Genomic DNA, 24899 nt, shown 5'->3' on the forward strand with positions numbered 1-24899 from the left:
GTTATAATTTTAAAATAAAAGTAAGCCAAGAAAGTTTAAAAAACACAGTTAAATTGGCCTTAATTAGAATTTTGAAGTCTGTCATCTCTTTAGCTGAAACTCTCATTACAAATTGTCCAAGTTGTTTTCCATTTATCATTTATTCATTCAGCAGGTACTTTTTTGCAGACCTGCCTTGTGTGAGACAGCCTGTTAGGGTACCCTGGGACTACAAATCGGCATAGGATTCTGTTTCTTCTCCTCTGGTCTAATAGACAATAGGGCAATGTTGGTAATACCGTGGAGCAGTGAGTGATACACAAGGTGGGGCTCAGATGATCCCAAGCTGGGGGATTCTGGGAAGGCTTCTTTCAGGAGTTGTTGACACGTGAGCTAGGCTTCAAAGATTTTAAACATGTGGAGATGAGATGAAAGACTTTTTCTATTTATGGGTTAGCAAAGGCGGGCAACACACACAGGAACTTTGAGGTGTGCTTCAAGTGGTCAGTGAAAGGGAATAGAGGGACAGTTGGCTGCGAAGGTGAGACTGCCACGGAGCCAGCCTGATTTGACGGGATGAGCTGATCAGAGAGGGCAGGAAGCTCAGTTCTGGCTGCTGCCTTCTTTCTGTGAGGTCACTTGGAAGGGCACTGGGCTTGGGGAGGCCAGGTAGGGGACTTATGTGAAAAAAGATGCTGAATTAGAGGAAAAGCAGTCTCCCTGACCCTTTACCCTCAGCTCCAGAAATGCTAAGTGTCTTCTCAGGAAGACAGGAGCCAATGAATAACTGGGAGAGCGCTTTATGAGCTATAGGATGCTGTACAAAATGTTAGTTCTTAGGAGAAAGCCGAGAAAGGAAAACTTGGTATGTGTCACGTGGATTCTGTTATATATTATAAGCTTCCAGGGGGCAGGGGATTATCCATTAGTTTGGGTTGTTGTTGGGCTTTTTGTAAATGTTGTTTTGCCATGGAGTCGGGTTTTTTGATGGATCTTAACTGTGAATAAGAGGAAATTAAGGTTTAATGTGGCTTTTTATGTTTTCCTAGTTATTATGCACAACACTCAGAACGTCAGAGGAAATATCCCTAGAGAGGAAAAAAAAAACCAAACAGGTGGAGTTGGAGGAGGGAAGAGAGGAACCTGGAAAATTTCATTAGACCAGTATCAGAAATAGTACTAGAATACAGGTGTTTGGCTATATTTTAATTTTTTAAACTGTCTAAAATGCATCCCAAATGAGAACATTTAGTCTCTTCAGTTTACCTACTTGTATTGGAAGTATTTCTTGAAATTATTAACTTGTTAATCAGTACCTGGCTTAGGAAATAGTAAAAAGGAAAATGTGAACCAAGAGGTGATTAAATGTACAAATATAAATACCTAGAATATTTTGCGTTCTCCAGTTTCAAGAAGCCTTTTCTTATAACAAAGCCATCATAATTGTTTTTAAAAGACTAAAATTTCAGGTGATACAATTTTAGTATTTCCTAGGAAATGACAATTTTAACATTTTTTAATTAAAAATCTTGCAGTGGAGTAAATCCAGGATAAATTGCTAGGAAATGTAAACACTAAAATTTCAGGAACTAAGTATAGCTGTAAACCATACCATAGCACTCCTGGGGATTGAGCGTTGGGCATGGAGTGGGTATAAGAGTTATACCAGTAATTAACTTGTAATAAATGACAAGTAAATTTTAATGATGACCTGGTGGAAAACGAAAACTTTATCAACTAGTTTCCTCTTGGAAAAAACTGAGGCTGCAATGCAAAACATCAACTGATTTTCCCTTATGGACAGATCATTTTTTTAGTTCTATTTGAACATCTTATTTTTCTCCTGTAAAATTGTTTTTAAAAGCAATTTTTTTTTTTTTGGTATGGAACAGGCTTTTTGTACCGTTAAACACAGTATTTGTAAGTCTTTGTTAGTAGAGGTTGTTACAAGGCCATTCTAGCTTCTAGTGTTTGTCACTGAATGTCTCTCAGCTGGTTATAGGATACACAGTGGAAAGCTTGGAGCAAATTAGGAGGAAAGAAGGGAAATTAGTTTTCTAATGAAAGTCCTGCTGATGAAGCAAGGCAACCATAGCAGTGGCATCAACCTGCTGCATAATCACTTGTCCACGTTTCTGCTTCGGCAGGGAGTTGTCTTGACAGTGCTGGTTTGAGAGCAGGGAGCATAGAAAGTCATATGGAAGCCTGGCCTCTGATAAGTTAAAAATAGGCACTTAAAACCATCTTATTAGAGCAGTTAAAAAGTTTAAAGAATATCTGTAAGCTCCTCATTACCCTGGAGCTGTGTTATATATATGGCTGTTAAGTGACTTAAATAAGGAAGTGAATCTGTGCGTGTGTACACGCGCACCCCAGCATGTATCCATCTGATTGATACTTGTTATTTATTCCAGGGGTGCTGCTATTATTTAAAACAGATTTCAGGGCTCTCTTATGGGTTTATCTTCAGAGTCTGTAACATAAAGAACCCCAGCACTTGTAAATCTCAGTTCTTTGGGTAGTGACAATGATTTTTGGGAAGAGGCAAAAGCTATTTAGAGTTAAATGCAGAGGAGTAAGATGGCTGTAAGCTAGTTAGTGCCGTTTTGAGTCCAAAATGAGGCATAAATATAAAATGAGACATTTTCTTCTGTGACACATAATCTGCCTGCAGACGAAGAATTTAAGAGTAGTTTTAAGCAAGAACAGCTTTCTTGGAATAAGGTATAGTTTCCCATTATGACACTTGGAGAGATTATGTTCATACAAACACTCAGCTTCTGGGATGTAAAGCAAAACAACCAAGACATCCATTGTCCCAGCGTCATAGCACCTTCCCCATAGGGCTATTGTAAAGATTAAATGAGATCATGTTTGTAAGTGAGTTCTGAGCTCCTGTGTTTGGCTTGCAATAAACCCTCAGTAACTGTTGGGTGTATGTCATAATCATGACTTCATGATGATACCTAAAGGTCAAGAGAGCTTTTAACACAAGCTATAAAAAATCAGAAAGCATTAGAGTGGTAGGATAGCTGGGGTTATATAATAAATGGTAGCATTTCTTTAAGGATACATTTAGGGTGAACACTAATTGGCTCTAATGATCTTAACTTTGCCAACAACTAAGACTATTTGCTGACAGTTTAGTGAGATTTTGTAAGTGATTAATCTCAACAGAGTTTGATTTCAAAATACTAAGTTTCTCATTGCTGATATAGAGGTATAAGGATTTTTATGAAGTCAAAAAAGTTATTATGTTTGATATCAGCTTTTAAAGTGTGGTAGTACTTCAAGATAGTATAAACTTGCTGGATTTACAATTTTATGGACATTTGGGAGTAGAAAATAATCTAATTGATTATTTTTTGCATATTGACCTTTGATGCCTTGCTGTATTTGTGGAGGTAAAAATTGTTTAACTTAGAATTTTGAGGATTTTATTATTAAAGTGGCAAATATTTAATGATCTCTGATTTGAAAAGGAGAAAGCAAAACCATGCGTCTAAGGCTATTTCCTCCTACGCATTATTGCACATGTTCTGTGGCATACAGCTTAGTGCCTTAACTATAAGAAAAGATAAACATCTTTTTAGTTTTATAGCTATCTTGGTTAATTTTAATAAGTTCTTTTCTCAGTAAAATAGTTTCAAATTTAGTTAAACATTTACAAATTATTCTAGGGTTGCTTCTAGCTATTCCACAGAGAGACAGATGTCACATGATTTGGTTGCTGTTGGCAGGAAAAGTGAGAACTTTCATCCAGTGTTTGAACATCTTGACTCAACTCAGAATACTGAAAACAAACCTACAGGAGAATTTGCTCAGGAAATCATAACTATAATCCATCAAGTTAAAGGTTGGTATATTTTGCACATACATTAGGGATAACACAAAAATAATGTACTGATTTTTCACGAGATATAGGTAAATATCTGTGATATAGTAATAGTAATTAATATTTCATTATAGATTAGGTCATTAACAAGGAAATCTGTTATAGAGAGTGTAAGGTATTAATTCAAGCCTCGTTCTTCATGTGTTGTTCCAATAACCTGGTACTTCAACTCATAGTAGATTACAAATTGAAAGTCAGAAAGGGAGAGGTTGACTGCTGCAAGACACAGGACTACTGAGAGTCGCAAGAAACAATAACTGATAACCAAACAGGAAGGAGGAAGCAACAAACACCGTATATGAAAGTTGACAAGAACTCTGGAAGTCTAGGTATTGTGGTGATATTCTTAAAGTCCCCTGAGGGCATTGCTGGGACTTTGTGCCATAAGGGTGAACATGAAGTGATTGATAAAAGATTCCGGTTTGATTTGGCATACTTTATTGTCATTGGGGAGTTGCATCACAAATACTTTAAATATTTGCATTAAATTGTTTCATTTTAGCTTCTGGCCAGTTTCCATTAATTGGAAAATTCAGTCACGTAGAACAACTTTCTTCATTGATGCTGCATAATAAAGCAATCATGGGTATAATAAACTGGAGACCTTCAAGAATTTCAAAATTTTTATTTTCTATTTCTTACTGGATATTTGCACTGATTTTATTTTTACCTTCATGCAACATATTTTGAAAACAGATTATTTTCTCTACATCCCTCAAACTAAGGCACATATTTACTTTGAAGCATGCAGTTTGTCTGAAACAGTTCACCTTCTCAGTTCCAGCCCCTCTCACCCAAAGGAAGTGTGATTCTTGGCAGAAAGGGAGGTGGTATTGCAGAAAAATCCAGGAGATTGTCCCAGAACAGGAACAGTAAGTTAGGGAAGAGGACTGCTTAAGTAGCATTCTGATGGATCAAGTGTATTATCTTTCTCTCTATCCTGTTAAAAGCCTTGTAGCATAGCTGATTTCATAATGTCTTCACGAACTTCAGTTAATGTTAATTAAAGTACAGTGGCAGCATTTGTTCAGAATTGTTTTGATGTTTCAGGGTTGTTTTTATTTTTTCCTCTAGGTGAACTGTAAAACTGTACCATCTTTACTTCCCAGTATACTAAAGTCTTAACCTGGGAGAAGAAAGGTCCTCACTTTGAGAGAGCCACTATCTTTTCCCCCAACAAATAAGCAGGCATGTCAAATAGGAACAGAACCCTTGCGTTCATAAGTCAGGCATTTTTTACTGTTGCTTAGGCTTGGGAAGGCATGTGAGCCCTACAAATTAGTCTGTGGAATAAGTTTAGGTCCCACATATTTTCAAGAGAAGAGAGGTTGGATGTTTTTAAACAGTCCCTTCTTCCTGTGCTTATATATAATCTTTTAAGTGGAATCAGTTTTACACTGAGATAAAACTCTTTGTTTCCTTTTTCAGCAAATTATTTTCCATCACCTGACATTACTCTACATGAGCGTTTTTCAAAAATGTGGGATACACAAGCTGCAGATGTAAATGAAATTAAATTGAAGTCAGATCCCGAAATTCACAGGTAATGATTGATTCTTGTATGCCCATTTAACTCATGGGAATAAGTCTCAGAAAAGATTTGGGAAGGTGCTGCCTTCTGGTCTTGCTGTAGACTCTAGGACTGCATTTCCTACCTAAAAGCCAGGACTGACCCAAGCAGGTACTGGGCCAGTGCACTTTAATGAAATAGGTTGTATTAAAGCCATTGAGTAGCATTGTTTAAATGTCTAGGACTTTGACAATCTTTACCTACCTAACTTTGATTCTGCTGTGTCTATAGTAATTGCCTACTGAAGTTATCACTGGAAGAATGAAAGACAATTGTCGAGCCATTGAAATCATGGGTTGCTTCCTGTGGTCAGAAATGGCTGTTCTGAGGGCAGCCGGATGAAAACCTATGTCTTCTTCTGCTGGCACCTGTCCGAGCAGGTGGTGTGCCCTGTCTTGCGAGCTGAGCTGAATCAATGTTAGAATGCAGTAGATCACCGGAGCAAAGTTTAAGGTTACACAGACTAGTGATTTGAGAACCACTAAGGCGTCACTGTGATACTGTTCACAGGATATGTGTGTCCTGGGAGACTGCCGTGTAGATGAAAACCCACTTGGTAGCGGGTTTCTTTTGCTTCCTCCAAGACACGCCAACTGTATTTCAAATTCCATTCTCTAGTAATGGAATCAAGGTATCAGTGTATAACATAATTATTTAATTGTAATATGCCTTTATTATTTTAGGAGAATAGATATGTCTTTGGCTGAGCTTCAGAATAAGCAAACTATGGTATATGAACCAGAACAGGTAAGTGAATACAATTTTCGCTGAAAGATTATCACATTGTTGGCATATTGATGGGAAAGCAAACTGGTAATAGAGAGTAAAAAAAGGGAGTTAAAGCAGATGAGAAAGAAGGATTGAGACCCAGGAATCTGAAATTTACAAAGCTCTCCAAAGGTTCTAGTTACTGGCCAGGTTGCAGAGAGAACACTGACAAAAGACAAAAATATTCCCTAAGAGAGACAATCCCTAAGGATAACAGCTTTGTAAAATTGACCTACAGTTATAGCGTTTAATATTCATTCCAAAACTTCACACTGTAAAGCTTGTGGAAAGTATGTTTGATACCTACATTTTTTTCCCAAGCAGTCAGGGTGGAATATTTATTTAAATCGTATGTGGATGAATGCAGAGGAACTTAGTTTAATTTGATACTGCCCTTCTGTTTACTGTAGAATGTATGAAAAATTCTGTGGAATATGAACTAGCAAAATAATGGAAATAATACTGAATTTGTATATTGCCATGCTTTGTATTCCCACCCAACACTTCCTCAACCCACACCTCCCCCCCCCCCATTTCTTTGCTAATTAGAAAAACTCTATGGACTAGCCTGGGGCGGGGGGGCAAGAAAACTGGCTCTCGTTCTACAAGTATATCAAGTTCTCAAAGAACTGCTAATTTAATCACTGAGAATAAAGTGTTTTTGCAGAGGAACGATTTTAATACATTTCTGATAGAATATGTAAATATTTTTTTTCACTTGTGAATGGTTATCATTTTTATTAAACTTACAGAGGTGGGTTGATTTATAGAATAGGTGCTATTTTCAGAAAATTTCTATTCATCAAAATACTGTAATCAACTCATAGGAAATTTGAAAAATCACCTCTAACTCAACCACTTAACGCAAAATATCATTTGATCATCTTTCATTGCAGTCTTACATCTGGCATTTTAACATAGCTGCTGTCATAATATATTAGTTTCAGATGCTTTTTGCTTTTTACTTAATAATGTTGCTTTTATGTAAAATGTCTGAGCTCCCCATGACTTTTTATGATTGAAGCTTTTTAAATTTTAATTAACTTTTCTCAGTAATTGGTTTTTTTTTCACGTTGACTTCCACATAGCCTATGTTAACCATAATTTAAATGTTTGCGCATTATTACTTTGACTTAAATTTCCCATGAAATCATTCTTCCCTTCTCCTGTAAATTTATTTTACATTTAAGTTGCTTTCATTTTTTGATGATTTTAAATATAGCACTTTGAATATATTTGGGTAGATAGCCTTTTCTTTGGGATAGAGTCCCAGAGGTAGGATTCCTGGTTCATTGTTATGAACTTTTCTGTCTGTGCATTGTCAATTGTGTCTCAAAATATTTTAATCGATTTACACTACCCTTAGCAGGGTGAATACAAGGTAACTTATTTAGGACTTTTACTTAAGGTTCTTATTAGATATGGTCTTTGTGCAACTAACAGTAATGTGAATGGTTTGTCTTCTGTCAAAATTCCTCAGACTCTGGTCAAAATAATAGATCCAAATGATCTACGACATGACATTGAAAGAAGGAGAAAAGAACGGTTACAGAATGAAGATGAGCACATTTTTCACATAGCTAGTGCTGCAGAGAGGTAATCAGTAGATGAAAAACATCCTATTATCAGGGAGCTTTTGGTTTTAGCATATTTTTCAATTTTTGTGTGTGATGATTTTCATTTTAGTGTAGGGATTTAATCCTTCAAATCCATTTTATATGTTTAAGTGAAATCTCTTAAAATGTTTTGAAGTTATTCAGTGATCATCATATGCTGTTTGATTGAAACAACAAAAACTCAGGGGTAGGTGAGTATTTGAGGTCTTTGTAATTCTAGAAAAGAGTGTAACAGCTTTTTGATTATTAGCAGGTGCCAGGACCTGCAAGTTTATGGACTATTTGACTCAACCTCATTGAAACTCTAACATATTCTGCCCTTTAGATTCTGGTACTCTGAATATTACAGAATTTCCCGAGGTCATTACAGTTCTCTTTTGGAACTCTTCATGGATGTCTGTCCATGAAGCAGAGACAGGGGTAGTATAAAATGTGGAGGTGACAGGAGTTGGAATCCCACCTCTGCCATTTTACAAGCTGTTTGCTCGTGGACAAACTGGCTTAGTTTCTGGAGGCTTTTCCTCTATAAAGTGAGAACTAATTTATGATGTGGACAGGTTAGAAATATTAAATGAGTTGGCACAGGCAAAGTACTTAAGGCATGCATGGCAAATTGATTATCAGTAGATCCTTGTTTTTCTTTCCCAACTCTGTACTTCTTTTTAGGGGCTCTGAGTATTCTAGATTGGCCCCAATTTATCTCTAGTTCTAAAAACTATGTGGGATTCATGGCAACTCTGGGACCCCATATGATTATGAGGTATAATTGAATAGGACAAAATATCTACTTCACCCAAAGTTCTTCAGACTATTTGGATCTCTCAGAAAGCAGTAATGTGTGAATAGGAAGGGCCAGTGCTAATTCTCTTTCCATATTCCTTAATATCAAATTACTAAGATAACTGACTAGACTTTTAAATCAGGTCTGTGGCTAACTAGGTCTTAGTCACAATACATGGAGTTTGTTTAAAAGTGGACTTGATGCTGATAATAAGTTTGGGATTCATTAAAAGATAGCAAACTGTGTGTTGAGGCATATAAAAGAGCTGAAAGTAAAATAGTTAAAATCTCGTCCCTTGGTGGGTGAAAGTCTCCAGTTTCTTAATAGGACACAGCATGATTGTGCTCTTCAGTGACATAAGCTCTCTCTCATGCTTTTCTTAACTCAGCAAGTGTAAGAAAGTCAGTGTGCCAAGAAAGAGGACTTTTAAACCAGATTTAAGATAATCAGCATTTTATAAAAACCATGTAATGCTTCAGAATATATCTTCACCCTTTGAGGTGAGAAAGGGCTTGAGCCCTGGAGTTGCACCTCAGTTCAACACCTGGCTTTGTAGACACCTAGCTGTGTGACTGATCTGAGGCAAGTTATTTAATCTTTTTTTCTCATACATCAAATACAGATGAGAATTATACTTAACCTCATGGTGGTGGTGAAGATTAACTGAAGCGTCGGGTGTAAGGTACAGAGTAGCTGGTCAGCATTAAGTATTATTAATGTTCGCTTTGAGGATGGTGTGTAGCATGCAGAGATGTCTTTCTGCAGTGTCTTTTGCTGGGTGTGTTAGACTGTTTTATTTGTATTGGATAGCTGGTGTGGCATAGTGGGGCCCTGAGGATTTTTTTTAATTGAGATATTACTGACCATAAAATTCATCCTTTCAAAGTGAATTTACTAGTTTTTAGTATATTCACAAAGTTGTGCAGTTGTCACCACTGTCTAATTCCAGAACATTTTCACCACTCCACAAAGAAGCCCTGTAACCATTAGTTGTCATTCCCTATTTCTCCCTCCCCCCAGCCCCCGGCAACCGCTAACCTGCTTTCTGTCTCTATGGATTTTCCTATTCTGGACATTTCATATAAATGCAGTCATATAATATGAGGTCTTTTGTGGCCGACTTCTTTCATGTAGCATATTGTTTTCAACATTGCTCCATGTTATAGCATGAATATTCCTTTTATGGCTGAATAATACTCCATTGTATGGATAACCACATTTTGTTTATCCCCTCGCCAGTTGGTGGATATTTGGGTTCTTTCCACTTTTTGGCTATGGTGAATTATGGTGCTGTGAATATTCATGTGCAAGTTTTTGTGTGGACATATGTTTTCATTTCTCTTGGGTATATACTTAGGGTTGGAATTTCTGGGTCCTATGATAATTCTCTGTTTAACTTCTTGATGAACTACCAGACAGTTTTCCACAGTGGCTGGGCTGCCTCATTTTACATTCCCATCAGCAGTGTATGAACATGCAGTTTCCTCACATCCTCGCCAGTACTTGCTATTGTTCATCTTTTTAAAAAAATGATTTAGAAAAAAAATCATTTAGAATCTTTGACTTTATCCTAATTCGATTTCCTTCTTAAAATAAGAAAAAAAAAAACCTGTTGATTTTATCCTTTTGTCTTAGAAATTCAGTCTATGAAATTGATCTCGTTACTATTTTTGCATAAACCTGTTTAGTCAAGGGTGCCTGGGTGGCTCAGTTGGTTAAGCGACTGCCTTCGGCTCAGGTCATGATCCTGGAGTCCCTGGATCGAGTCCTGCATCGGGCTCCCTGCTCGGCAGGGAGTCTGCTTCTCCCTCTGACCCTCCCGACCCTCCCCCCTCTCATGTGCTCTCTGGCTCAGTCTCTCTCTCTCAAATAAATAAATAAAATCTTTAAAAAAAAAACAACCTGTTTAGTCAAGTCAGTATTTAGATTTCTGTAGAAACTCAGAAGAAATGAAACATGGAACACTACATCAAAAACTAATGATGTACTGTATGGTGACTAACATAACATAATAAAAAAAAGAAATATGAAATCATAAATCACAGGATGTAGCAATTTCCCACCTTTGTGATCTTTTTTTCTCTCAAGCAGTTATATGCAAGCCCTGTGTGTATGTTTGCCCACCATTGTATCCCCACTGCCTTGAACTCAATTCAGAGTTGTTGAACGAAGACTTTGCAAAGGAGTAGATAGGACAGAGGATACTTACATTGTACTGCATTTAAGCCTTGATTAGTATTTATTCCCTAATGCATAAGGCAATCTTTCCCAAGAAAGCCTAATGCTAGGACATTCTGTCTAGTCTCAAAGACCCTCTTCTCTTTTCCCCCCACTTCTGACCAGTCTCTTACCCTAATATCTCCATGTCTTCTCCTGACCCACTCTTTCTCCCTCTTGTATCCACCCTTACTAAGTTCCATACAGTGTTACCAAGGTGTTGTACTGTATATATAGGCATGGTGTGTGGGGGATAAAGCAGCTTCAAAATAAAATAGTAGACTTTGAGAGGACATCAGACTGCAGAGACTTTCCTTTTAGCTACACAGGGTATAGAAAACATACAGTGAAAAAGTATACACAAAGTCCTTGTCCTCATTGAGCTTACAGTTTAATGGTAGGAGAAAATAAATAAGTATGTGTCGGTGAGTGAGAGGTGAAAGTAAGGCAGAAGAGGAAGCTTAATAGGACAGTGATATGTGTGGTGTGATTTTATTTAGGTAGTTATGGAATGCACTTAGGATTTTTTTTTAATTGAGCAGGGCTGTGAATTAAGTGAGGGAGTTAGCTGTAAGGTTTTTTAGGGGATAGTATTTTAAGAGAGGGAACTGCAAAGGCAGAGATCCTCAGGCAGGATCATGCTTCAGGATCATGCTTACTCCTGCTTAAAGACTAGAAAGCAGACCAATAAGATTATTAGTGGGAAAGGAAGAGAGTAAGTAGGTGAGGCCAAAGAACCTTAGAGGACATGATGACTTTGTATTTTATTCTGAGATTATAAAACATTTTGGGTTCTAACCCAAGAATATAATCTCATTTAAATTTTAAAAGATTCACCCTGTTGCTGGGTAGAGAATGGACTGTAAGAGCAAAAGAAAAATCATTTCTTTCTCATGTAGAAAAAGATTACAGTCAGGAAGTCAGAGCATGGTAGGTAGGGTGGACCCATCAGGAAACTGGCCTCCTTAGATTTGCTCCTCAGATAACCTCTGCACGTGGTGTCTGCCTCATGGTCCAGGATGGGTGTTTGTACCCTGGCCATCAGGTCCATATTCTAGCCTTGTCTTTAAAGACTTCGTGGAATTTATACATGCAGCTTCAGCAACATTGGTCAAAATTTAGTCTCATGGCCATACCTAGCTGCAGGGAGGCTGGGAAGTAGTTTCTTTAACTTGGACACTCTTTTGCCTGGTCACAAATAGCAAAAGGTTTAAATTTTTTTTATTGTGGCAAAATATACATATAGTAAATTTTACCATTTTAACCATTTTTAAGTGTACAGTGCATTGGCATGAAGTACGTTGACAGTGTTGTGCAACCATCCACACTGTCCACTTCCAGAATTTTTTCACCTTCTCAAACAAAAACTATGTACCATGTAAAGAGAAACTCCCCATCCCCTTTACTCCCAGCCCCTGATAACCTCTATCCTTTCTATCTCTGTGAATTTGCCTATTCTAGGTACCTCATATATGTAAGTGGAGTCATACATTAATTGTCCTTTTGTGTCTGGCTTATTTCATGTAGGATAATGTTTTTCATCCATGCTGTATCATGTGTCCGAATTTCATTTTTTAAAAAAATTTCACTCCTTCATAAGGCTGAATAATATTCCATTGTATATACCGCATTTATTTGTCCATTTTTCTGTTGATGGACATTTAGTTTGTTTCCATCTTTTGGCTATTGTAAATAATGCTGTTAGGAACATTGGTGGCATCATCTTTTTGATCATAGCCATCCTAGTAGGTATAAAATGTTATTGTGGTTTTGATTTGCATTTCCCTAATGGCTGATGATGTTGAGCATCTTTTCATGTGCCTTTTGTGTGTCTTCTTTGGAGAAATACCTATTTAAATCCTTTGCCCATGTTTTAAGTTAGATTATTATATTTTTATTATTGAGATGTAAAGAGTTCTTTATATATTTTGGACATTACTCTGTTATCAGATATATGCTTTGCAAAGAAGATTTTTAAAAGTCCATGGTTTTATTTATAAAAGTAGTAGTATATGCTAATGGCAAACATTTGGAAGTATATAGTAAAGTATAAAAATAAAAATATAAGGCATTTTTAATTTCATGAGTCAGAGATGACCACTGTTAATACATTTCCTGTCATTTATTTTTTCTGGGCCTATAGGTAGTATGTTTTAAATAATTAAAATTATCCTTGGGGCACTTGGCTGGCTCAGTCTGGTAGAGCATGTGATTCTTGGTCTCAGGGTTGTGAGTTTGAGCCTCGCATTGGGTATAGAGATTACTTAAAAATAAAAAATCTTGGGGCACCTGGGTGGCTGAGTCGGCTAAGCGGCTACCTTCGCCTCAGGTCATGATCCTGGAGTCCCAGGATCCATCCCTGCATCAGGCTCCCTGCTCAGAGGAGAATCTGCTTCTCCCTCTGCCCCTCACTCCACTCTCATGCTCTCTCTCTCTCAAATAAATAAATAAAATCTTTAAAAAAAATAAAAAATCTTTTTTTTTAAAGTAGGCTCCACACCCAATGTGGGGCTCAAACTCATGACCCCGAGATCAAGAGTCAATTGCTCTACCAATTGAGCCAGCCAGGCACCCCCACAAAAATTTTTTAAAAAAATTATCCTCCAAATACAGCTTTGTACCACACTTACTATCATATCATGAGCATTTTGACAGAACATGAGAGTTTTTAACATTTCATAATACCCTGAGTAGCTATTCCAGGTCAGGTTTGGGGGTCAAAACTGGGGCCACAAAATGAACCACCCCCAGTGCCTCCTGTGAAGGGATCACAGCTTGCTGGGTAAGACAGGCAGGTGCACCAGCATTTGTAAACATGAATGATATGTGTGAACACCCCCAATGCTTCATGTACACATAGCAGGGGTATCGGTCTACCTCAGAGGGGTCTGGAAAAGTCTTCCTGGAACAGTGCAGTTGGAGCTAAATCTTAAAGTTGATCTAAGGGGAAGGAGATTACAACAGAAGGGATTGCTCATACGAACTTGAGGAAGCAGGAGAGATTGTGTGTGTTGGGAACTGCGTGGGGCTAAATATTTCCAATGCCCAGTGTGCATGTGGGGGAGATGGGAACAAAGCAACCAGTGAGACAGCAAGGGCCAGAGCAGGAGGGACCTTGAAGGTCATGGTGAGGAGTGTGGATTTTATCCTGATGTCAGCGGGAGACCCGTGGAAGGGATTGAGGCAGGGCTGAGGCAGTGAGCGGTTTGTTCACCACAGAGCAGGAAGGGTCTGAGGAACATTGTGGGGAGATGTGGGATGTGACAGGGAGAGGACGCTGTCAGAAGAGAAGCCCAAGGAAGGACCTTCCCTCCCAGGTCTGGCTGCCTGGGAAGAGAAGTGACCTCTGGACATTGTGATGACAGGAGAGGGGAGCTGTCCTTTGCTCCTGTGGCCCAGCAGAAACAGAGGGCTCAGCTCTGCCAATGAGGGTACCTGAGCCAGTCACATTCTTTGTCTCTGGTGCTTTCATTAGTAAGAGTCTGTCAGCAAGGGGGGTGACCCCATACTGCCAGAGTCTCAAGAGCAGTGATGATTTTCCCTCAGAACACACATTCTACATATGGTTTCAGGGGGTTATAACCCCCGGGAAACCTGTCCTTGGACCCCAGATTGAGAACCCTGGTCCAAACCTTGTTTCCCCCTATTGCTGACTTCAAACTTAGCTAAATAATGTTTGTTGAAAAACGAAGGTTTAGCCCTGGTAACTATCATTTCATTTGTAATTTTAGTAGTGATAGATCTTTGAGGTTTGTTGTTTGTTTGTTTTTACTGTTTTGCTGCTTTAATTGTCTCTGAAGGGGGCAATTTGATTTCTCTTCTTTACTTGTTGGGTAAAGGTAAACTAATAAAATATTCTTACTTTGTCTCTTTCATTTTATTAGGAATGATCAGCATTCCAGTTTTTCTAGGTCGAAGAATACTCATGTTGATGAATTCCAAAAACCTACAGGTTTTGTAAAATCAAATTTTAGAAAATTTATTCAGAAACCTCACATGGTAAGATTGCAGTTCCAAATTTTTCATTTTTGTACACTCCATTCTCCTCACATGTATCTATATGTATAGAGATCACCAGTATTTTTCTAACTGTTCAGTAAGTACATGTTATGATTCTATTGTTCAATGTAAATATTCTGTTGAGTCTTACACTTATGACAGAGGAAATAGTTATCTCTAATTTAGTAGGATTTTATTTCATTTATTATAGTACTACTTTCTTAAGATTTTTTTTCTTAAGATTTTTTTTTAAAGATTTTTTTATTTATTTGACAGAGAGAGATAGCAGAGAGCAGGAACACAAGCAGGGGGAGTGGGAGAGGGAGAAGCAGGCTTCCCTCTGAACAGGGAGCCCGATGCGGGGCTCGATACCAGGACTCTGGGATCATGACCTGAGCCGAAGCCTTAACGACTGAGCCACCCAGGCGCCCCTCTTAAGATTTTTTTTGAGAACAACTTTATTAAGATATAATTTATATACCATAAAATTTTCATCCCTTTTAGGTATACAATTTAATGGTATTTTATAAATCTACCAAGATATGTAACCATCACCATAATCCAGTTTTATAACCTTTTATGACCCCCAGTAATAGCCCTCATGTTTGTTTAGTTATTTCCTGTTCCCACCCCTAGCTAACCACTAATCTACTTTCTCTCTCTAAAGATCTGCCCTTTCATAGGCAGTTCAAAATATGGCAGCTGGCTTTTGAAATAAGAGCAAGCAAGTGACAGCTAGAAAGTTGGAAGCCAGAGTCTGCTTATAATCTAATCTCGGAAGTGTGATGTTCTATCACTTCTATCATTCGCTGCTTGTAAGAAGCAAGTCACTAGGTCTAGCTCACACTCAAGGGTAGGGGGATGACAAAGGGGCCTGGATACTGGAGGGTGGGGCTCACTGGGAGCCTGGTCAGAAGCTGTCTGGTACAGTCCTCCCGCTGAGCCCCAGTGATTCACATCCCTTCACTTGCAAAATATACCCTTCCCTACCACGGTCCCCCAGTCTCATCTCATTACATGTATCTTTGTGCACTTAGTCAAATTTATAGACTTAGTATAAATTCAAGATGACTGCTATGTAAAGGGTTTTATATGACTTTTTTTTTTTCAAACTTGGGGGTGGTAGAGATAAAGGTATGAAAGAGGAAGATTTGTGAGAAGTACAGCAAATGGAATGAATAGGTTTAAGACCTGATTTTGGAAAAAAGAAACTTCAGAATGGGCCCCATCTTTTCTGTTCCCATTAAAGGATTCCGGTTCTTTGCAGTTACAGTCGTAATACTCTGACTTTTGATACTTTCCTGATCATGGCAGGAGCATCACCTCAAATCAGTTATCTGAGTCAGCAAAACCTGCCTCCTGCAGTGTTGAGAATTTGTTTTCTTCTTAGGCAGTGGGAACTCTTTAGCAACAGTTTGGTTCTTTCCTGGATGCCTGAATAAATACTAGATGTATAGTCCATTTTCCAAAAGTCACTCATTTGTTAAACGGGAGTATTTTTTTTTTTTTATACTTCTCACATTCATGAATTAAACTAGCCCCTCATAAACTAGCATGGGTTACGTGAAGGAAGGTATATGTATGTTCCTACAGCTAAGCTACATGCTACATGTTTTGTGTTCTTAATCCTATACATTTAAAATGTGTTATTTATTTTTAAAAAAATTTTTTAATTTTTTTATTGAAGTGTAGTTGATACACTGTGTTATATTAGTTTCAGGTGTACAACACAGTGATTCAAGAAATCTTTGTGTTATTCTATGTTTATCACAAGTGTAGCTACTGTCTGTCACTGTACAACATTATTACAGTAACATTTACAATATTCCCTATGCTGTACCTTTCCTCTCTGTGACTTATTCATTCCATGACTTACTCATTTCATAACTGGAAGCCTATATCTCCCACACCCTTTCACCCATTTTGCCCATCTCCTCACCCCCTCTCCTCCAGAAACTATCAGTTTGTTCTCTGTATCTTTGGGTCTTTTTCTGCTTTTTGTTTGTTCATTCATGTTTTTTGTTTTTCATATTCCACATATAAGTGAAATCTTACGGTATTTGTCTTTCTCTGACTGATTTCATTTAGAAAGACATGCTTAGTGTCTTTCTCTGACTGATTTCATTTCACCCTCTAGGCCTATTCATGTTGTTGCAAATGGCAAGATCTCATTCCTTTTTGTGGCCAAGTAATATTCCATTGTATAGATACCGTATTTCTTTATCCATTCATCTATTGATAGACACTTAGGTTGCTTCCATGTCTTGGCTATTGTAAATAATGCTGTGGTAAACTGGGGTGCATATATCTTTTTGAATTAGTATTTTCATTTTCTTTGGGTAAATACCCAGTATTGGAATTGCTAGGTTATATGGTATTTCTATTTTTAATTTTTTGGTGACTCTCCATACTGTTTTCCTTAGTGGTTGCCCCAGTTTGCATTCCCACCAACAGTGCCTGAGGGTTCCTTTTTCTCCATGTCCTTGCCAACACATTTCTTGTGTTTTTGAGTCTAGCCATTCTGACAGGTGTGGTGGTATCTCATTGTGGTATTAATTTGCATTTCCCTGATAGTTAATGATGTTGAGCATCTTTCCATGTGTCTGTTGGCCATCTATATGTCTTCTTTGAAAAATGTCCATTCACTGGGTGGCTCAGTCGTTAAGCGGCTGCCTTTGGCTCAGGTCATGATCCAGAGTCCTGGGATCGAGTCCCACATCGGGCTCCCTGCTCAGCGGGAAGCCTGCTTCTCCCTCTCCCACTCCCCCTGCTTGTGTTCCTGCTCTCGCTGTCTCTGTCTCTGTCAAATAAATAAATAAAATGTTTTAAAAAAAAATGTCCATTCATGTCTTCTGCCCAAAACTCATATTTTTTAAATGGTAAGATGATCTTTTAAAAATAAGCTTTAGGGGAGCCTGGGTGGCTCAGTTGGTTAAGCGACTGCCTTCAGCTCAGGTCATGATCCTGGAGTCCCGGGATCGAGTCCCACATCGGGCTCCCTGCTCAGCGGGGAGTCTGCTTCTCCCTCTGACCCTCCTCCCTCTCATGCTGTCTCTCATTCTCTCTCTCGCAAAAAAAAAAAAAAAAAAAAAAAAAGCTTTAAATATATTAATCCATACTAATACTTTTTTCATACAGAATTATACTATGCAGAGAAAAGACATCATTACTCAGAAACCCTTTGGAGTTGAGGGAAGACGTCAAAACACAACAGGCTTTAGAAGACCTTTTAAGGTATTCAGTGTTCTTTTCCATCTAATTCTAGCTTTGGGTTTATGATTTGAACATAATGTTCTAAGTGTTAGTAAATTAAAAGCTGCTTTTGTGATATTTCAAATAGTAGCTATAAGCTAATATTTCTGGACATAAATTTATAGTTAACTATAATCAGTTTAATGATAATCCCTTTCCTCAGGACTTGAGTTTCAGATATTTTTTTAACCATTGGAACCCTTTTTCAAAGATTACATGGAAAACACAAATATATAGAACAGATGCAGATGGGTTGGCTCTTGATGAGGAGGCAGACAAGGTTTATCTCTTTCCCCGTACCGCCAAAAGAAAGGAAAATAATCTAGGCTTTTTTGTGTAAGTAGCAGGCAGGCTGGATAGAGTAGTTAGCTCATTAGGAGGAAATTAATATGAGCATAAAAGTAGTATAATCTGTCCCCAAACCGTAGAGTAGGAGGGAGTTGAGTGGTCTTCTATTAATACCTGGCTTGTTGAGAGGCATAAATTCTAGATGTTGAAAGACTTTTTTTCATTTGTAATAGCACAACTTGAAGGCATTGTGCAGATAACGGCCAGTTTTTCATGTACCTGAAAACAGGTGTGACATTAGGTTTTCAAAAATAGCAATGGCCATAGAATATAAACATGTTTTATACTATCTTTTAATCTCTTGAGTAATGAGCCACAAAATCAACTGAAAATGTGATGTCTGTGTAACTTAGAGACAGTGTAGCTGGGCTTTCTGATATGAGTGCTTCCTACATGTTGTTCTTCTCATTGGTCAGATACAGTTGTTTGTAGAATTTTTCTAAGATGCTTACAAGGCCTATTTCCTGTTACCCTTTCTTCTTAAGGGAAAGTTCTTTAATATTAATTATTTTAAAATGTTTTTTAAAATATATGCAATAATCTTTCCTTTTGACCAATCATTTAAAGCTGTGTAATGTTACATGATTGTTTAGAAATTCACAATTCTTTATAGTAAAATCAGGAGAAGAAATAATCCTTTCTAAGAAAAGGAGCTATTTCATTAAAATTTTCTTTTTAATGGACTAATTCAAAGCAAGAGAGTAGTCACTTTATTAGATATGTAAAAATGAACACTGTAGATTTCAGGATTAGCTCTGATACGTTAAGTTTGTGCAGATAGTTTTAATGAAACTATAGTGTCTTATTCTGTCTTACCTGAATTTTTTGTAGCCTTAAGAAAATTGGAAAATAGGCCTGGCATAAATGCTTTTTTAAGTAATGTGCTTCATTATGTATGACATACCCATTTGTTAAATAATTCTGGAAAGAGGAATATGCTTGGTTTTTTATAATTACTCCATTATAATATACCATTTGTACATTTCCCACATGGGAATCAAACAAATATTCATTGTCCTCTTATGTCTGTTGTAATACTGGGCAGTATGTGGGCCAAGAAATGGTCTTTTTCAATGTAAACTCTTATCTTGAAAATATTCGCTATAATGGTATTTTTATGGTAAAGAAAGATGGGCTTGAAGAATTGACAGGATGAAGTTAAGAGAGTTTTTGATTCTTAAATAGGTGTTGATACTTAATGTCTTCCCCCCATTTGGGATTTGATATATTTCATTATGAATCAGAAGGATAATTTTAGCTCATTAGGTAAGGTTTTAAAAGTTGCATTTGTTTTTACATGATAAATTTAAAGAATTTCAAATTTTTTTAACTTAGTTTTTAAAATTGCTTTTATGTAGGGGCGCCTGGGTGGCTCAGTTGGTTAAGCATTGACTTCGGCTCAGGTCATGATCTCAGGGTCCTGGGATCAAGCCCCTTGTCGTGGAACTCTGCTCCTCAGGGAGTGTGCTTGTGTCTCTCCCTCTCCCTCTGCCCCTCCCTCCGCTCGTGTTCTCTCTCTCTCAAATAAATAAATAAATAAAGTCGTAAAAAATTGCTTTTATGTAAATTTTAAAAATCAGTATATAAAATAAACTACGAGCCTAGTTTGAAGAAAACATACTTTATAACCATCATTAACCTCTTCCCTTTTGATATATATAGTGCCTAGAATCAAGGGTGGTTCCAAGTACCAGACATTTTTCCATTTCTTATACTAATAGATTTGGAAGCTGTAGTTTTACACTTAATTGTTTTTTTCTTTACAGACCAAATTTAGAGGTGGCAGATTCCAGCCCCATTATAAATCAGGCCTAGTATGGAAGAGCTTATACATTCAGGCTAAATATCAGCGTTTACGATTTGCTGGCCCAAGGGGATTTATCACTAATAAATTCAGAGAAAAATTACTGAGGAAAAAAAAGGTTAGTTGCATTATGGTCATTTAAAAATGTAGAGTGACTTTTGAACTCCTAAATTATTTCTTTTTACTAGATCGAGTGTTTTTTAAAAAAATTTAATTTTGACTTACGTTACAGCCTAGATCTCACAGATGTTCTTATTGCATGATAGTTGAAGAAAAAATTCAAAGAGTGATGGTAATAGAGTTGTGAGACTGTTTAATGTTAAAATGCTTTTTGCTGTTGTGCCTCAAATACTATGAATATGTCAAGCTGTTCGAACTTTTTACTTTGGAATGTCTGTTGTATGATTAATCTTTGAAATGGAAATTCAGGTAAAGACTTTTAACTGGTATATTTTAGCCTTATACAATGTGAATTATCTAAGTACCAAAAAATATTGAACTGACTGTATAAAAAGGGCACACAATTGCAAAATACACTGACTTTTCTTTTCCCCCATTCATGTGCTTTTTATTGTGATAAAATACATATGACATAAAATTTGCCATTTTAATAATTTTTAAGTATACAATTCAGTGGTAGTAATTACATTCAAAATGCTTTGCAACCATTGCCACATGTGCTAATTCTTAATGTTAATAAAAAGTTTCTTGATGATTTGAATTTTGTTCTCTTTTAGTTGTGGATTGATTTTATTTAAATGTCATGTTGGTATTTGAAAATGCAGCATAAATATGATATAAAATTGCATTCTATATATTTTAAGTGAGAACAATAGCATTACATCAGTTAAGTGAGGCATGTTTGCCAATTTTCTGACTCATTTTTGTTCATTTGGGGCTATATTTTCTCTGAGAAATGTATGTGTATCCAGTGTTGCTATCAAATAGTCCAACTGTGGTTTTTTAAATTTTCTAACTATAAATGTTCCCTTAAATATTCATACTTGTCAAACCTTTACACTGAGCTTGCTTAGTGATTTTAGTAAAACTTATTTTTCGAAAGATGGACTAGTAGAATGGAATTGTCAACTGTTTTTTTTTTTATAAAGTTTTTTTATTTATTTGACAGAGAGAGAGAGAGAGAGAGAGAGCAAGAACACAAGCAGGGGGAGTGGGAGAGGGAGAAGCAGGCTTCCCGTGGAGCAGGGAGCCCGATGCGGGGCTCGATTCCAGAACCCTGGGATCATGACCCGAGCCAAAGGCAGACGCCTGACGACTGAGCCACCCAGGCGCCCCTCAACTGTTTTTTTTTTTAAGTTTTAGAGTTAACTGTATCTTCTGTAATTTCTCTCACCCCACCCCCCTGCCCCCCAATTTTAACTGAATACTTTAGGCGAAGTTTCTAATTTCACCATGTATGTTACTCTTGATGTTATTTATGTTATGAAAGCCATCTCTTCTTTAAAAATGTGAATGTAATTGGACACATTTTCCCCTCTTGTACACCTCCCTACCATCAGATTGAGTTGCTGCTTTTCTTCCTGTCTCGTGTGGCAAGTTTCTCTGCAGCAGATCTTGTAGGTATTTGTCCCCAGTCACAGTTGGTGGCCTGGCTGTTCACAGGGAAGCAAGTCATTCATTTCCACTCAAGGAGGAAGGCAGAGGCAAGCCTTATTCTCAGTTGCAAGGTTGGGTTTCAGGTACTTGTGTTTCTCTTCTGTTTGCTCTGTGTTATCTTCCTTTGACTCCATTTTTTCCTCCAGTTTTTAGATGACTGGGGGTTCCTGAGTGCTTGACTGTCTGTCTCAGCCTGCAGTTTCTGTATTCTCATTGAACTTGTGCCATTTAGTCATTCTTTTCTTAGCCTCACAATGCCCATTTCTTACCACCCAGTCCTTCCAGACCACATTGACCACCAGCTTCACTTAACAGTAAATAGAAACTAGACATCAAGCCTTCATCTTAGGACATCCCAGAAGGGCACCTGGGTGGCTCAGTTGGTTAAGTGTCCAACTCTTGATTTTGGCTCAGTTCATGATCTCAGGGTCCTGAGATCAAGCCCCCCATTGGGCTCTGTGCTCAGTGTGGAGTCTGCTTGGACTTCTCTCTCTCTCTCTCCCTCTGTCCCTCCCCCCGCTCGCACGCGTTCTCTCTCTCTAATAAATAAAATCTTAAAAAAAAAAAAAGAAGTGTGTCCTAGAGGGACCCACAAGCCGCTATGAGTCCCCAGTCTTTAGGGCCTTGGTTTTTGTATCATGCAAAATGTAGCAGTTACATCCATAATTTAGCAGTTAAGGTCCAGTGCAGCTCATGGCCTGCCCTCCTTTTGCCTTTTGCTGCCATCTGAGTGCTTTAGCAGTAGTCCCAAGACACTGCCCTTTTTAACAGTGTCTACTACTCTTTTTTCTTAGGCCTACCTTTCTGGATGCTACTTCATATATCTTTGTATTGTAGCTACGTTGACATGGGCTTTTCCATTCTGGCTACTGTCAGTACGTATAAGCAAGGCATAAATAGGTTTTTCATAGGTTTGTGTTTGAACAAGGCCCAGCTCTACAAGTATGGCATGAAATTAGGTACATACCCTACTATTAGCACTCTACTTAATGGTTGAGTTCCACACATTCCAGCCTTTAGGGAAAGGAATGAGGCATTGCAGTTCTCTGTTTCTGCCAAGGTCTGAAGTAAGGTACTTAAGGCTTACCTGGCCTTTGGACTGTCCCAGTAGTATTTTGCTACTCTGAAACCCTATTCTGTGCGTATAAACTGATGACTTAGACCTATTCATTTCACCTTATCCTTTATGCCCTAAAGAAAGGAGATGAAGGCTTGGAGTCTTCAGTTTTTTCCAGTCTTGCTTGTGTCCCCTTTCCCTTAGATTAGGGACACTTGTGTGCAAATGGAGTTACTGAGTATGAGGTACCATTTATATCAGTTTGCATCTCAAGCTTCTGTATTGGAGGGAACTTTGAAGGTTCTGTCCCGGAGAGAAGCTGAAGTCTGGGCAGTATCTGTGCACTGGTCTGGCTTTTTGCCCTAATAGGGAGTTCATTCTTTTCATTGTTATTAGATCACCACCTAGAGGGGCGCCTGGGTGGCTCAGATGGTTGAGCGTCTGCCTTCAGCTCAGGTCATGATCCCAGGGTCCTGGGATCGAGCCCTGTGTCAGGCTCCCTGATCAGCGGGGAGCCTGCTTCTCCCTCTCCCTCTGCTGTTCCCCCTGCTTGTGCTCTCTCGCTTGCTCTCTGTCAAAAAATAAATAAAATCTTTAAAAAAAAGATCACCTAGATTAAAGATTCATGACCAATTAATTTATCTAGGTGCCCTGGAGCTGCTTGAGCCTGAAATTAGATATGAACCTACACGTTTGTACATGCCTCATAGTCCGCCAGGAAGGTTTAGATTGATCTTGTCTGGACTGCTCACTCCCTGACCATGTTGAAATGCCTGGGCTGATCATTCATGGCTTGAAAGTCTTGTGATGCTCATCTGTAGTATGATCTGGTTACTGTGCCATCAGACATGTGCTTCCTCTCTCCAGTACCAAATGGTCTCACGGAGGGGTGGGGGAGATCCTAGATGTGCTCCTAGTATGTCTTCTTGTCCTACTTAACAAGAGCAGTTGTGGCTCCCCAGCTGCCTACAAAGGAGCAAGATTCCCAAGCAGTATTAAGAAGTACAGAACTGAAATTCTTCCTCCTAATTTCTTGGCACTTGTCATTATTAATCCCATTCTGGCACCCAGATTCCCTTTTACTGTGTCACCTTTCTCTTGAATTCTGTGCTTGGGCTAGAAGATGAGGGGGTGGGAGGAATGTCTGTTACCACCTGGAATGAGGCTGGTCTTTTATTCACGGCCATTCACAAGTGACCCCCTTAAATATCCTCTTCTCATCGCAAAGTTTTCAGAAACGCTTGAGGGTCTGAATATGTACCAGGGTAGGACAAAGAACACAGTACAAATTCATGAAGTCACCTCTGAGAACAGTGCCTCTGAAAAAATACTAGCAGTTGTGTGTCCAGTCAGGGAGACCTGGAGTTCCTTAGCCTCCTAGATTCTCTAGCGGTCCTCAGGGGGCCTGTCAGCGAGGTGACTACCAGAGCTCTGCCCATGGGTACAAAGGGGAGAAAGCATAAAGACACTACAAGAAAGAAGTTAAAGACTGGGGTCTATGGCGCTTGGGGTTGAAAAAACCCTTGAAAGTCGTGGAGTACAAAGATAGAATGGGAACCAAGATCAGGTGACTCAACAAAAATCTGGTACACACCTGCTTTGTCCCTGGAGCTGAAGTGTGCCAGGGTGGCATCATCACCTTCAGACATTTCTGACCTCTGGAGCCTCCAGTTTTCCTCTCTACCTCTCTGACTTCTTTGTCTTATTTGGTGGTTTCTCTTCTTTCATGTATCCTTTAAAAAATACAAGCATTCTCTAGTATTATATTCTTTCTTCTCTTTGTTTATTCCTTCTACTTTCCTTGATTGCCCTCACCTCTTCCCAAGGTCCTAGCCATTTCTCTTTAGCCCTGACAATTCTCCAGAGCTCCAGATTTCCAGCTGCCTCCAAAATAGTCTTACATGGCTGTCCTGAAGACACCTCAAACTCAGCATGTTCAAAATCAGACTTTCACCGATACAAACTGTAGCATGGGTGACCTTTAAAAACATGATGC

At 38.3% G+C, this 24899-nt stretch overlaps 1 protein-coding gene across 1 annotated transcript in view; it reads left to right on the forward strand.

The window, feature by feature from the left end:
- Nucleotides 1-24899, forward strand: part of BCLAF3 (BCLAF1 and THRAP3 family member 3) — a 41808-nt gene that overhangs the window by 8960 nt on the left and 7949 nt on the right. Inside the window, exons 4-10 of the mRNA XM_044911685.1 lie at nt 3660-3835; nt 5303-5417; nt 6128-6191; nt 7693-7808; nt 14711-14825; nt 17964-18059; nt 20192-20347. Coding sequence (XP_044767620.1) covers nt 3660-3835; nt 5303-5417; nt 6128-6191; nt 7693-7808; nt 14711-14825; nt 17964-18059; nt 20192-20347 — 838 coding nt within the window. The remainder of the gene's footprint in view (nt 1-3659; nt 3836-5302; nt 5418-6127; nt 6192-7692; nt 7809-14710; nt 14826-17963; nt 18060-20191; nt 20348-24899) is intronic.

Source organism: Neomonachus schauinslandi, chromosome X, assembly GCF_002201575.2.
Source record: "Neomonachus schauinslandi chromosome X, ASM220157v2, whole genome shotgun sequence".
Classification (NCBI taxonomy): Eukaryota; Metazoa; Chordata; class Mammalia; order Carnivora; family Phocidae; genus Neomonachus; species Neomonachus schauinslandi.